Genomic DNA, 13525 nt, shown 5'->3' on the forward strand with positions numbered 1-13525 from the left:
CTGAACAGCCAAAATGAGTGGAAGAGGAAAGGGAGGTTTTGTCGCCTGAGTTTATCCCTTCCCTTCTGCTTGTAGCCCTTGTGTTCTTGAACATGCCCCCTTATGTGCCTTTGCCCTATGCCTCTAAATTTGGCAACCTATGGGTAAGGTTGAAATATGGTGGAAGTAACGACCCACCCTCCCGCGATTATGTGGCGGAGGAACTCCTTTTCCAATTTTCTTGGGTAAACCCCCAGGACATCTATTCTTTCATTTCGTTACCCAATAGAAGAGAGTTTGAGCTGTGCTTCCTTCAAGAAGCCCCCTTACGACGGTTCTTGGAAATTCATCATACCAACTTAAATCACCCGAAGTGGAAGGAATGGTCTGTAGAATCTCCAGTCCAGCTAGAAGGCACAACAATTGTGGTGAAATTTTGGACAGGGAGAGTTCCAGACCAGGACATTGAGCTCTATCTACAAAGGTACTGTGAAGTCTTGCAACCTCCTGTGAAGCCGGTTGAGAAATTCGGCTTATGGTACGGAGTAAGAAAATTCAAAGTACGAATGCGGAGAGATGGAGCAGGTCATATTGTTTCCATCCCTAACTCCATCTCTTTGGGCCCCTTTAATGGGCGTGTCATATATCCTGGACAGGCAAACAGATGTTTCGTCTGCCAAGCTTTAGAACATCAAGCAAGAGACTGTCCTACCTTTAAGTGCTGGAAATGCGGGGAGTTGGGTCATAAAGCTAAAGAATGCCAAAATGACAGCGAGTGTTCTCTATGCGGACTGAAGGGACACACCTTCTTTAAATGTCCCAAATCCTTTGCTAATATAACTAAAGCTTCCCAGCAGCCCTCCACGGGTGCTCTTCGCACGAACCTTCCAACCATCTCAGCGCTGTCAGTGGCTTCAAATCCAGCCCCGCTACAGGAAAGGCCCGCACATGGAAATGTGTCCTCGATAAATCCATTGGCTGTCTCAGATGCTGCCTCAGGACAAGAACCAGGCAGTCATAACACAACAAATCTTCCGGGAGTAACGGAGCCGCAGACACACAATAACAACATAAAAGAGGATTTGACGCTTTCAAGACAACCCGAAGAAATGGCAGTTGGAGGTGGAGAGGAACCGGGAGACCAATCCTTCTCACAAACCTCTGATGTGGAATGTGAGAGCGATGACGAGCGAAGGGAAAGCGAGGAAGAAAATTCATCTGAAAGCTATCTAAGTGCAAGTGATAGTGAAGAATCACCCATTTCGACTCCTGTGGAGACTTCTCCTACAGATGATCCTGCAGGACAAGATGATGTGGATCCACAAATAGGGATCTTTCTTAACAAACAGCATCCTGCGATGGAGGAATTGGTCAATGAAACAACGACAGGAGGAAGGAAAAGAAGTGTCTCGATGGCGTCTTATGGCAGAGATAAGAGAAAAGACGATCGATCCAGCCCTCCGCAAGGTAATGTTGAATCTACAATGTTCCCTCCCTCTACTGAATAACCCTTCTACTACATAAATATGAGCATTCTTAAAATAATAACATGGAATGTTAGAGGGTTACAATCAGAAAGACTAAGGAAGAAGAAAGTGCTTTTTCTGCAAAAACTGGACTATGACATATTATGCCTACAAGAATTAAGATTGAAAACTAAGGAAGATATTGAAGAACTGATTAAATTATGGGGTCCAAGCCACTCAGTAGTCTCAATAGGGGAAGATAGTGCAGACGGGGTGGGCTTTTTCTTCAAAAACACTCATGTGAACATCATAAAGAAAAGAGATATAATACCAGGACGGCTGTTACTTGTTGATTGCCATTATGGTGGTCAAAAATTTCGGTTAATTAATGTGTATACCACACCAGAAAGAACAAAGAAAATGCAATTGCTAAAGAAAATGAGACATTTGTTGGAATGTGGGTTTAATACTGTTCTATGTGGGGATTTTAATATGGTTACGGAAGAGAATGATAGGATTGCTAGTACGATTTTCAAAGAGTCCAGGGAAGGCAAATTACTTACACAAATATGTAATGACGCATCTCTTAGGGATTTATATAGGATCTTAAACCCTCAGACAATTCATTTTACAAGGTTTGACTCATCCTCTAAAACTAGAATAGATAGGATTTATATATCTTCCGAGATTGTAGCTTTAAGATATAATGATTTCGTAACTGATTTCTCTGATCATAAGGTAGTCAGAGCTACGATTTTGTGTGGCACTGACCCCCCTTCCACTTATTGGAAATTAAATACGAGCTGTCTAAGTGACGGGGCACTAGTTTCGGAATTAAAGGTAGAAATTGTGAAAGTTTTGCAACTTAAAAAACTCACAACATCTGATATACAATTGTGGGAGATACTGAAAGAACGGATGCGAAATTTTTTTAAATTTAAATGTAGAGAAATAAATTATGCAAAAAATATAAAGTATAACGAACAAGTAAATCAATATATATTGTTGAAGAATAAAAAATTTAGAAAAGAGGATGAAGAGAACAAGATTGAAGAACTTATAAAGTCAGTATTGAAAAAGTAAACAATGAAATATTATTTAACATACAAAAATCAATGGGAGGTGATATAAATGGTAATAAAGATTATATGATTGGTGCTAACCAAAAGAAACGTAATAATGATTTCATTTCTTCTATAAGAGATGAGGGAGGAAACTCCTTTGTAAAAGAAGTAGATAAAAGGCGAGTTATCAGAAGGCTATGTGCCCATATGTTCTCTCCGTTATCTACAAAAACAAGTGCAGTAAAATATTTGTTAAGTAAAATAGAGCCTCTGGACTCCATCCAATATACCTCACTTTTAGGAAATATTACTAAAGAGGAGGTAGAATGTGCGATCAGTCAGTTAAACATAAACAAAACCCCTGGTTTAGATGGGCTTCCGTCCGAATTTTATAAAATAGTTGTGAATGAAATATCCAAATTTTTAGCCACTGTTTTTAATGAAGGCATGCATGAGGGAACTTTGGGTGACTCCTTTTATAATGGATTAATGTGTTTGCTATATAAGAAAGGGGAAAGAGATAATATAAATAATTATAGACAATTGACAATAATGAATGTTGATTACAAAATATTTGCTAAAATAATTATGAATAGGTTTGAAGAGGTATTAGATAAAATTATAGAAAAAGAGCAAACGTGCAATAAGAGGTCGGCTGATGTGGGATAATTTATGTACTCTGCGTGAAATAATTTACAGTAGAAAAGACACAGAATTTTTTATTCTAAGTCTCGACCAAAGGAAAGCTTTTGATTACATCTCCCACTCTTATTTGTGGGAAGTAATGAAAGCATATAATATGCCTGAAACCTTCATCTCCATGATTAAAGTATTATATAAAAAATCCCTTGTCCAGATTAAAGTAAACGGAAGACTGACCGAACCCTTCCATGTCGAATGTGGAGTGAAACAAGGATGTCCTTTAAGCGCAGCCTTATATGTTCTGGCAATAAATCCGTTACTTAAAACAATCAATAGTGATAGCCGTTTTACTGGATACATCCTAAATGACACCTACAAGGTGACAGCCCTTGCTTATGCGGATGATGTCTCTGTAATTATTAAAGATCAAAAGGAGCTATCAATACTTAAGGTTTTGCTAACAAAATACGAACAAGCTTCTGGTGCTAAGCTAAACCAGGAAAAGACCGAAGGAGTTTGGTTTGGACAAAACTTAAAAGAACCTGTAATTGATTTAAAAACTAACAAGGAGATGAAGATTTTAGGTATTTGGATTACTAAAAATGATCCATGTCTTTTGAATTGGAAAAAGAAAGAGAGTGAAATAGAAAACGAAGTAGCTAAATGGGACAATAAAAATACAAATTATAAAGCGCGTGTGAATATCGTGAAAACACATGTAATCTCAAAGTTGTTGTTTCTGGCTACTGTCTTTCCCCCTCCTCACAAAACTGTTATTAAATTAAGTAAATTGTGTACCAAATTGATTTGGGGGACAAACCGCGAAGTAACACAGAGGAAATTAATGTATAAAGGAAAAGAAAATGGAGGATTAGGAGCGCCAGATCTTAGTGTTAATTTGATGGTTCCTTTTCTAAAAAATGTATATAGCGCATTTGAGCGAAGCACCCACTGGATCCAAGGGAAGGAATCTTTGTGGAAAAAAATGAAAGGGAGAGCCCGAACGGGAGTGCCATACTTTAAACTTGTGTTTGGGGATCTTGTGGATCAGTGGAAATTGGATGATTTAAATCTTTTACAATTAAATTCAAAACAGATATATAATAAAATCAATCTAAAAAAAATGAAGGTATGATACAATATAAGGCTGTGGAAAAAGAAGAAAATCAGAAAATAGTTAAAAACATATATGACAAAGTAATATCCGAGAACATGAGAGATACAGTGTGGCTTATCTCTGTCGGCCGTCTCCCAGTAAGAGCTGTGGTTCTGTGGAGTTGCTTCGTTACCACTAAGAAATGCCCTATGGAGAATTGTGATGAAGACGAAACACTTGATCATCTATTGATATCGTGTTACAGGACGGTTGAAATAAGGAGGAGGATGGAAAAACTAGGTTTTAATATTGAAAATAATATAAAATCAGTAAGATATGGTTTGTTTAAAGAAAAGATGAGTGAAAATAAAAGAAGATTGTTTTGGTTGGTGATGTGTATTATAAATGTCCACATATGGAAAACAAGAGCTAAATGTGTTATAGAACAAAAAATGATAAGTAGTTTTACCGTATGTAAAAACATTGTCACTGAGCTGAGAAGAAGAAAAACAAGAGATATGAAATTAGGAAATGATTTGCCATGGGAGCTTTTATTATTGTAATATGTAAAATAAGATGTGAATAATTTTGTGCATGGCGCTTGTATTATGTGTATTTGTAATTGTGAATATTGATATTTAAATAAAGTGATTTAAAAAAAAAAAAAAAGGAGTCAAGGAGGCGAAACAATTGAATAAAACAATTTTATTGAAGAAGTTCAACTAAAAGAGACGGACAAGCCGCTATCACCATAAAAGTAACACAAACAAAACTCAGGCGTTGGTCAGTAATGCAAAAAGTCAAAAGGAAAACGCAGCTCACTAGCTGAAAACCACAAAACACAGCTCACCAGCTGGAAACACCGAAAAACCACTCAGCTCACTAGCTGTACCCACACAAATGGCACTCTGGTCCAGAGCTCACCCTGCTCTGGGCTTAAATACCTTTAATTGCTGATGGGAGTCAGCTGTACAGGAGGGAAAGGTGGCACCTCAGGCAGAGGAGGTAGTGGGACATGCCCATACAGGCACCTTCAGGAGAGAGAGAGAGGCCCTGCTAGGGCCGTAACAATGGAGGCCTTCCGCATGAAACGCAGCAGGCCAGATGATCCCATGGCTTCCTTCTTGGGACAGTGACCTTTTCAGTAGGGGTGGGTTTTTTATAATCGATTCATCGATTAAAATCGATTCTGGCTTGGATAACGTAAAATCGATTCATTAAAATCCTGAATCGATTTTTTAATATAAATTTATTTTGTCCGAAATGCCAGAATCTCTGGTGACATCTCACAAAATTTCAAGAACCACCAAACAGTAAATGAGAGCAGGTACAGGGATTCTGCACATAGACTTAAACACACAGCGCAACCCGCGGATCAGAATCAGTTAGATGTCGCCTTTCTCACAGTCGGGGCTGAAAGCCGACAGCTCGCTGATCCGGGTCCGCGCTTTGTGTTCACGCCCTTTATGCGCTGATTCTAAAGCTGTTAGTTTGATCTCTCTCCAAACAATATTGACCGAACCAGCAGCAAAAGAAGATCCAAACGCTTCACATAAACATCGTCATGAATTCACTCTTTTACTGTTTTGCTTCCATTGCGATGCGCAGCTCTCTCTCTCTCCCTCTCCCCCCCCCCCCCCCCTCTCTCGAACAGTTTCGCTTTCTTCATTATTCGCTTGCTTGTTACGCACAAGTCTACTGTTGTTTACAGCGCTGTCGGCCGCTGTTTTTTTCCCTTTTACATTCTTCCGAAAAGAAAACCTCATTTCTGCTGTTCAATACTGAACAAATTTAAACTTTTTAATATTATTCAAAATGCAAAATGCTTAGCCGTGTGTCTAATAAAACCGCTGTAACGTCAGAATTAATGGTTTTTGAAGGAAAAAATGTGTCCATCCCGGTTTTCCCTCCAAGGCACGAGCGATAAGCAGAGTTCTGTCCTTTCCTTCTAAGATTCCTAATTATTTAAAGTAACACTCAGGTATGCCATTCAGCGTGTTAGTACGAGCTCGGGAGCAGCTTGGGAGAACAAGAAAACAGAGACTGCTTTAGGTTGCCTTCCCAATCGACTCAAAGGTTTATTAAGTATACAACAGCTTATATAGAGGAAAAAAAGGTTCGTGTGTCAGCAAGTTCTCAGTTCAAACCGGTACAGACCAAATAAGGAAACGTCTTCCTGCCTTGTGAGCAAAGAAGTATCCTGTGTGTAGTTTATCAGTTCAGCTACAATTTATGATCATCCCAGCAAAATACACTCCTAGACATAGAATACAGAGTTCTTTCATTAGTGAATTCTGAAACAAACCACCTGGCCTTTAACGAGCCTTTTTCTAAGAGATAAAGAAGGGAGGATGGGAGTAAGGAAGTGGTCTCGTCTCTGTGGTTTTTTCGACCTTGGGGTACCAGCCTGTGAGTCTTACACATCAATTCTTGGGTCAGAGAGAAAGAGAAAAACAACTAGTAAATGGGCCTTATTGAGTAACTCTTTTCTGTATAATATCACAATAAAACAATATCCTGTAAATGCTACCATGGTATCAAAATATCACAACAGTTTTCTTTCGTTTTTGATGTACTGCAGAATATTTTTATAAAATCCCAGGCCAGGAAAACCTTCATGTTTTTCTGTGTTTTATCCTCAGCTACTTTGACACAAAGGCATCTGCTGTGATGCTCACACCTTGGATAAAGTCTTGCGAGTGTCAGCTTCCTTTTTATAGATACAAAAATATGTAAATGTTCTGATCTGAATTATACTTCTGACTGTCAAAATTTCCCAGATTTAAATCGAATCGAATCGAATTAAATCGAATCGTGGATCGAATCGATTTGGGACCTTGTGAATCGGAATTGAATCGATTCTAGAAATCAGTGACGATACCCAGCCCTACTTTTCAGTCCCGGCAGATTCCCCTAAACTCTCCCCAAGGACTCTACTAGAGCAGCTACTCAGTAAAATATAAAAACCCACATTCACTCAAGTTTTGTGTTTTGGAAAGAAGTGCTGGAGAAACTGTACAGTATTTTGTAAAAGTTAATGTTAACACATTGTTTTGAAACTGCATGTCCATAAAATGTAGAACAACAATAAAAAAGGTGTTTCACTTCAACAGGAGACATTTAAATACTTTCAAACCTTTCAAATTCAGTCTTTACAGGAAACATGAGAAACGTAACTGCATTTCTTTTTATAATAAAATCCATGAGGAAAAAAAAAAAAAAAAAAAAGCAAAACCGGAGACAAAGCCAGAGCTAAGGCTAAGACCCGTTCATCCCGTGCCGGGCTCCAGTTCCACGTGGGTCGTGTCCACAGACAACTATGCGCAGCGCGTGGGTGCCGGCGCCCCCGTCTACCTGGCAGCTGTGCTCGAGTACCTGACCGCTGAGATCCTCGAGCTGGCTGGCAACGCAGCCCGCGACAACAAGAAGACTCGTATTATCCCACGTCACCTGCAGCTGGCTGTGCGCAACGACGAGGAGCTCAACAAGCTCCTTGGCGGAGTCACCATCGCCCAGGGTGGTGTGCTGCCCAACATCCAGGCCGTGCTGCTGCCCAAGAAGACCGAGAAGCCTGTCAAGGCCAAGTAAATGCCAAAGCCTCTGCTTCACGCACGAAACAAATAAACAAAGGCTCTTTTCAGAGCCACACACTTCTTTCTGAGCAAACATCCTTGTGTATATGGAAATGTAGTATTACCTTATTCTCGCCGACTTCCGTGTGTGTGTAAGATAAGATAAGATAAGATAAGATAGAACTTTATTAATCCCTCGGGTGGGTTCCTCTGGGAAATTCGATTTCCAAAAAAGCACAGCACCGACAGAAGTTACAGAGTTATACACACACACATATATATAAATACAGAGACAATATAAATAAAATATACGAAGGGGATAAATAGAATAAATAGGAATAAAAATAAAAATACAAGTGAATTGCACATTTCAAGTATTGAGTCTATTGCACCGTTGACTATTTACAAAAGTATTGCACAAAAGGTATTGTACAGTGAGGTGAAGAGGCACTACAGCTTAGTTGTTCCCTCCTTTGTCCTCCTGTTTCCCCTCCCTCTCCCCACCAGAGAGGAGTTAAACAGTGTATGTATAATCATTACCTTTTAGTTACTTACCTCTTATTACTCTTTCAAAATGATTCCAGAAAATATTTCTTTTCAGCAACTCATGTAATACTGAACACTTCTTCTTGGATCAAAACCACTTGCAGTCTCTCTCGCAGCGTGACCGATGCCCGTGCCTTTTTGACCTCTGTTAGCTTGTATCTTTCAGAAATCTGTCACTTTATTCTAACAAACTTGCTCAGGTCAAAAGATCACGTTCAACACAACTGACTACATCACATTTTTACGGTCTTAACAATTCGGAGCTACTCATTACTGACATGCTAACTACGGCCGTAGAAATGCATCATGGTTGACATTAAAAGCAGATCCTAAGCTCGTGGAAACAGACACGACGTGGTTCATGACCAATGTTCCCTCTAATTTTTCATGTGTCTGAGCGAACACACAAACTCCCTGAGCGGACACTTGGACCACTGTGAGCAACAGCAGACGTGTGCACTGTGGTCACGCAGGCATCAAATCCATCCAAGTTACATGGTTTAATAAAGTAATCAAATTACAGCATTTACATTTATGTTAGACTACTTTTAATTAAGTGCTTTAGCCCCACTTACAATGAAAATTAAAAAAAAATCTTGTTCATGACCTGTGTAGAATTGGAAGTAAAAATAACTTGAACTCCAACTTTGAAAACACAACTTTTTGTTTTTTTAATATAAAGCTGTGACTTGTATTATGAGTCTGTGGTCTGGGAGAGAGTCCTGTAACTCTCTGTCTGCAAAATACAGCATACAATGACCAATGTTGGGCAATTAATTATATAGTTACTTCTTCAAAAAAGTAACTGAGATTTGCAAATTTTTTTGCAGCTGTTTATCTAAAAATGCAGCCAAGGCGTTTTTTTAAAATAAACATTTCAAACTTTCTACAGAACAATCAGCTGTTCTGCATCAAATCTGAATCCACACAAATTATTTGTGCCACTCCAAAAAATAATTTCTGTCCACTATGAGATGAAGGAGAACAACAGCCTGATACCTGCAGGCCTGACAGCAGCAGATGTATCACTGCTGTAACACCTGTAACATTCAGCAGTCGCCTCGTTGTTCTGACACACAACAAAACTATTGACTACACTACACACTAACTACACAAGATTTGCGCTAAACATCGCAAATCTCTCACATCTCAAAACATTCCTAAAACTTTTCCCCTTCCTAAACAACTGTTGCCATATCATTTTTTCATTGGTTGACACGGTACATTTTTTGACCAATAGGAAAGGGGGGGGGGGGGGGGGTGTTTTGTTTTTGCTCACAGGCTTTTGAGCGTTTTCCTTATAAAACGCCGTTTTTACCGTTTCTTCCCGCAGTAAATATAAACAACGACAGTATTCAGGAAGAAAACCAAACATTGCAGATATTTTATCATAACTGGTTTTATGTGGCCGATCAACACAATTTAAAAACTGGTATAAAGTCCACACTTTTTCCACCAATTGTTCCGTCTGTCCTGCTCACATCTCCAAAGATTGTACATGTTGTCATGACCGTGGCTTCACTCCACATCAGCCACGCCGCTTTGCTAGCTAAAACACCGGTGTCAGCACATAAGGACGCTGTCATAGCCTGTCAACGACGTTGATTAGCTGCGTATATACGAATGTGAATCACATTATTGGCTGGACTATGGGATAAGGTGGCATTGTTCTAATCCCATACGGGAGCAGCCAGTCACTTACTGACTAACACTGCAAAACAGAATTGTTAAAGTTTTAATTTTAATTTCAATTCAGGTTAGATTTTTTTTGTGCGCAACGCAGATTTTCTGTGCGCAGAGACTGTGCCAGCAGTGCGCAATTACGCATGCGCGCAGCTTAGAGGGAACATTGTTCATGACACATGAGGCAAGACCACAAACTTTGTCAAACGCAAAAGCCATAACACAGAAGAGGGGGAGGGGGACGTGTGGTGGACGTACTCTGGTGCTGCAGGAACTATCCAGGTGCAGAGGGAGGAAAATGTGGAGCCATTTGCGACGTGTTCAGCGCTGCTGCTGAATTTGGGAAATTTTGGAAAGTCACTTCCGTCTAGGCTTAGGTTTTTGTGTCTATATTTTGAAATAATGGGAATTCCCCCGCATCCTTAACGCCAAGGAAGCCCATTTGTTGAAATGTGCATTAATCAAAATGGTCATGACATTAGTCATGAAATAAATACATGCGATAACAAATAGCTGCATGGGTTCAGCTTGGAGTAAAGTGTGTGAGTGAAATCACCTAATATCAGTTCAACTGGCCTAGATTTAGTCAGGTCGGGTTGTAGAGTGGAGCATTTAATTTGATTTTATTGGCTCGGTATTCTTAAAATATACAGTGTGTTTCCACTAAAACAGCTGTTTAGAAATAAAAATAGAAGGGAAAAATATTCCATACGTAGATGATAATAACATGCATCTATTAATTTATTTCCAGTCATATTTGTTGTTTATTAAAAAAAAAAAAGATGTAGGTGATGACTTTTAAAGGTTTCTTGTATTATAATGCTTCATAGTAAGAGATAAGAAGTGGTTTGATGTATTGACTATGAAGGTGTGACTGTAAACATAGTTGTAGATTTCTGAAGACACAGCACTCGTGTACATATGACTGTTCCCACCACAAACACGTGACCCTATACTGTGTTCTCTGCATCTGTTCCATTGTGGCGCTGATCATCACCTGCGCACATGTACACACACACACACACACACACACACACACACACACACACACACACACACCTCCTGAGCACTTTTAATTTTTAAGGGTTGTTTTGCACCAAGTATGGCAGCAATTTCCTAATGTGATAACCCCCCCCCCCCAATTTGGCAATAAAACTGTTTCTGATTGTGAAATGTGAGCCATGATAGTAATACAAGCTGCAAGTGTTATGAGAAAAAAACAAACCCAAAAAGTATCTTATCTTGCTTTGACAATAATGCTATTATGCGTGGCCGCCTTCTTGGCTTTGGGTTTGGCGGCCTTCTTGGCGGGGGCTTTCTTGGCTGCGGGAGGCTTCTTGGTGACCTTCTTGGGGCTCTTGGCTGCCGCCTTCTTGGGGCTCTTGCTGGGCTTCTTGGCCGCCACAGCGGGCTTCTTGGCCTTCTTGGGGGACTTCTTAGCGGCTGCGGGCTTCTTGGCTGCCGCTGGCTTCTTGGGGGACTTTTTAGCGGCTGCTGCCGGCTTCTTGGCTTTGGCAGCGGCGGGCTTCTTGGCTTTGGGAGCGGCTTTCTTTGCGGGCTTCTTGGCTTTGCTCTCGGTAGCCTTCTTGTTCATCTTGAAGGATCCGGAGGCCCCGGTGCCCTTGGTCTGCACCAGAGTGCCCTTGGCCACCAGGCTCTTGATGGCGGTCTTGACGCGGGCCTTGTTCTTGTCCACATCGTAGCCTCCGGCAGCCAGAGCCTTCTTGAGAGCGACTGTGGACACGCCGCTGCGCTCCTTGGAAGCGGCCATGGCTTTCACAATCAACTCGCCCACGCTGGGGCCCACCTTCTTCGGCTTGGAAGCCGTCGTCTTCTTCTTGGCCGCCTTGGCCGGGGCGGCGGCAGCAGCAGGTGCGGGTGCTTCCTCTGACATTTTCCTCTTTCCTTCTGATCGAGTCACGGTGCAGTGATGGCAACTCGGAAGCGTCACACTGCACTTAAACGCACCATGAGAACCGTGGAGAGTGAATGTAGCGCGCGCCACTCTCGCGTGCGCCACGCAATGCTTCAGTTTGTGTTTCGTGTCTCGGGATCAAAGAGCTCAAAGTGAGTGTGTGAGCAGCACTGCAGGCCGACAGTGGAGCAGTCCACAGCGGACTCGTGTCGGGCTCTGGTGCTCTCTGCTCTTGCTTTGTGGAGCCTCCAAAGCTCAGCGACTCAGTGTGGAGCTCAGCACTGCTCGGCGGCTTTTTGCGCTCTTTTCTTTCCTAAAACAAAGGAGCCGCAGCACAGCTCCGTGAAAAGCCCTTTTCCAGCTCAGACACATGTTCGTTCGCGCACTCCGACTTAAAAGCAGCATCTGGTGAGCGCAGCTGTGGGACAAAGTGACGCCGCGAACTCCCAGCAAACACACCGATGCAGCTGGACGGTGCAGCGAGACTTCTGTGAGAGCTGCTCACTTCTAACCAAAGCACAGCGGCCTCGAGTTTCACTCACGTTGTTGTATATCAGAAATCACCATTAGTTAGTCACCTTACGGCAGCTCACTTCCACACTTTGGCCCTGATCTCTTAGTCTGCATCAGTCCGTTTCCTTCCAGCTACAGTTACCGACTCTACTATAAACAACAACAGCGAATGAACACGTGAATACACACATCCACCAACTGATCACTAAGTATCTCAATGTGCAATACTCAATACCTGCTAATACTTGGCTCTTGGTGAAGGCGGTCGCACTTTTCTCCTCTCCTCCTTCCCCTAATCTTCCCTGCTTAGCCTCTTGTGTCCTTGTCTTGTCTCGTGTGCATTACTTTCCCTGGAACAGTCTCTCACTGTCGTTCTCTAAAACCTAAAAGAGAATTATGGATTTGATCAACTGGTCTCTGAATGCTATTGACACCCTCTTCTCAACGAGAAGTCTGGGCTCGGGAGAGCCTGAGTGCCCTGGAGGGACTTTCCCTGCCGGATACACGATGGATAGGTGGCAGACCTGGAGGATCTTGTGCCTGGCGGGACTGTCTATCGAGGACGCTGAAGACATCTACCTATTCGGAACCATGATAACAGGGTTCTTGCTGATCGGAGCTGGCTTGGCCCTGACCTATCGGAGAAATAAGAGAGCGGAACCAGCTGTTCAAACCCCCCCAAGGCTGACCGCTGGAATTGAAGCGACGGGACGAGGCGCGACCTCTCACAACGAACGCAGCATGGTTAACACCTTGGAGACGCTTACAGCTGCCGTGAAGACTCAAACTAACACCATTGAGCGTATGATGGGATACATCAGAGAGGGGCCTGCTCACAATGACACCCTTGAGCGAAAGTTGGAACACATCGCAGAACGGCTCACTGCAGTGAGGTCTCAGAATCAAAAGAATGACAACACCACGGAACAGAAGTTTGATACCATCATGGGGAGGCTCGCGGCTCTCCAACGGGAGATCGAGAGACCAGTGTCAGAGTGCTAAATTCGCTGCTCGCATAAAGGAGAAATCAACAATATTCAACATATGGA

General features: G+C 41.9%; 1 protein-coding gene and 1 pseudogene across 1 annotated transcript; one reads left to right on the forward strand and one right to left on the reverse strand.

Moving 5' to 3' along the window:
- The first annotated feature begins 13 nt into the window (after positions 1-13).
- LOC113024743 (histone H2A-like) lies at positions 14-7859 on the forward strand (annotated as a pseudogene).
- Positions 7860-11285: 3426 nt separating this feature from the next.
- Positions 11286-12019, reverse strand: LOC113024552 (histone H1-like). The gene has a single exon (XM_026171732.1). It carries the CDS (start codon positions 11940-11942, stop codon positions 11286-11288), a length of 657 nt encoding a protein of 218 aa, XP_026027517.1. The 5' UTR covers positions 11943-12019.
- Positions 12020-13525: the final 1506 nt, after the last annotated feature.

Source organism: Astatotilapia calliptera, chromosome 6 (genome assembly GCF_900246225.1).
Source record: "Astatotilapia calliptera chromosome 6, fAstCal1.2, whole genome shotgun sequence".
In the NCBI taxonomy this organism is placed as follows: domain Eukaryota; kingdom Metazoa; phylum Chordata; class Actinopteri; order Cichliformes; family Cichlidae; genus Astatotilapia; species Astatotilapia calliptera.

Excerpts from the sequence above, each read along its gene's own strand:
- LOC113024552 (XM_026171732.1), bottom strand. The coding sequence starts at position 11,942 with ATGTCAGAGGAAGCACCCGCACCTGCTGCTGCCGCCGCCCCGGCCAAG.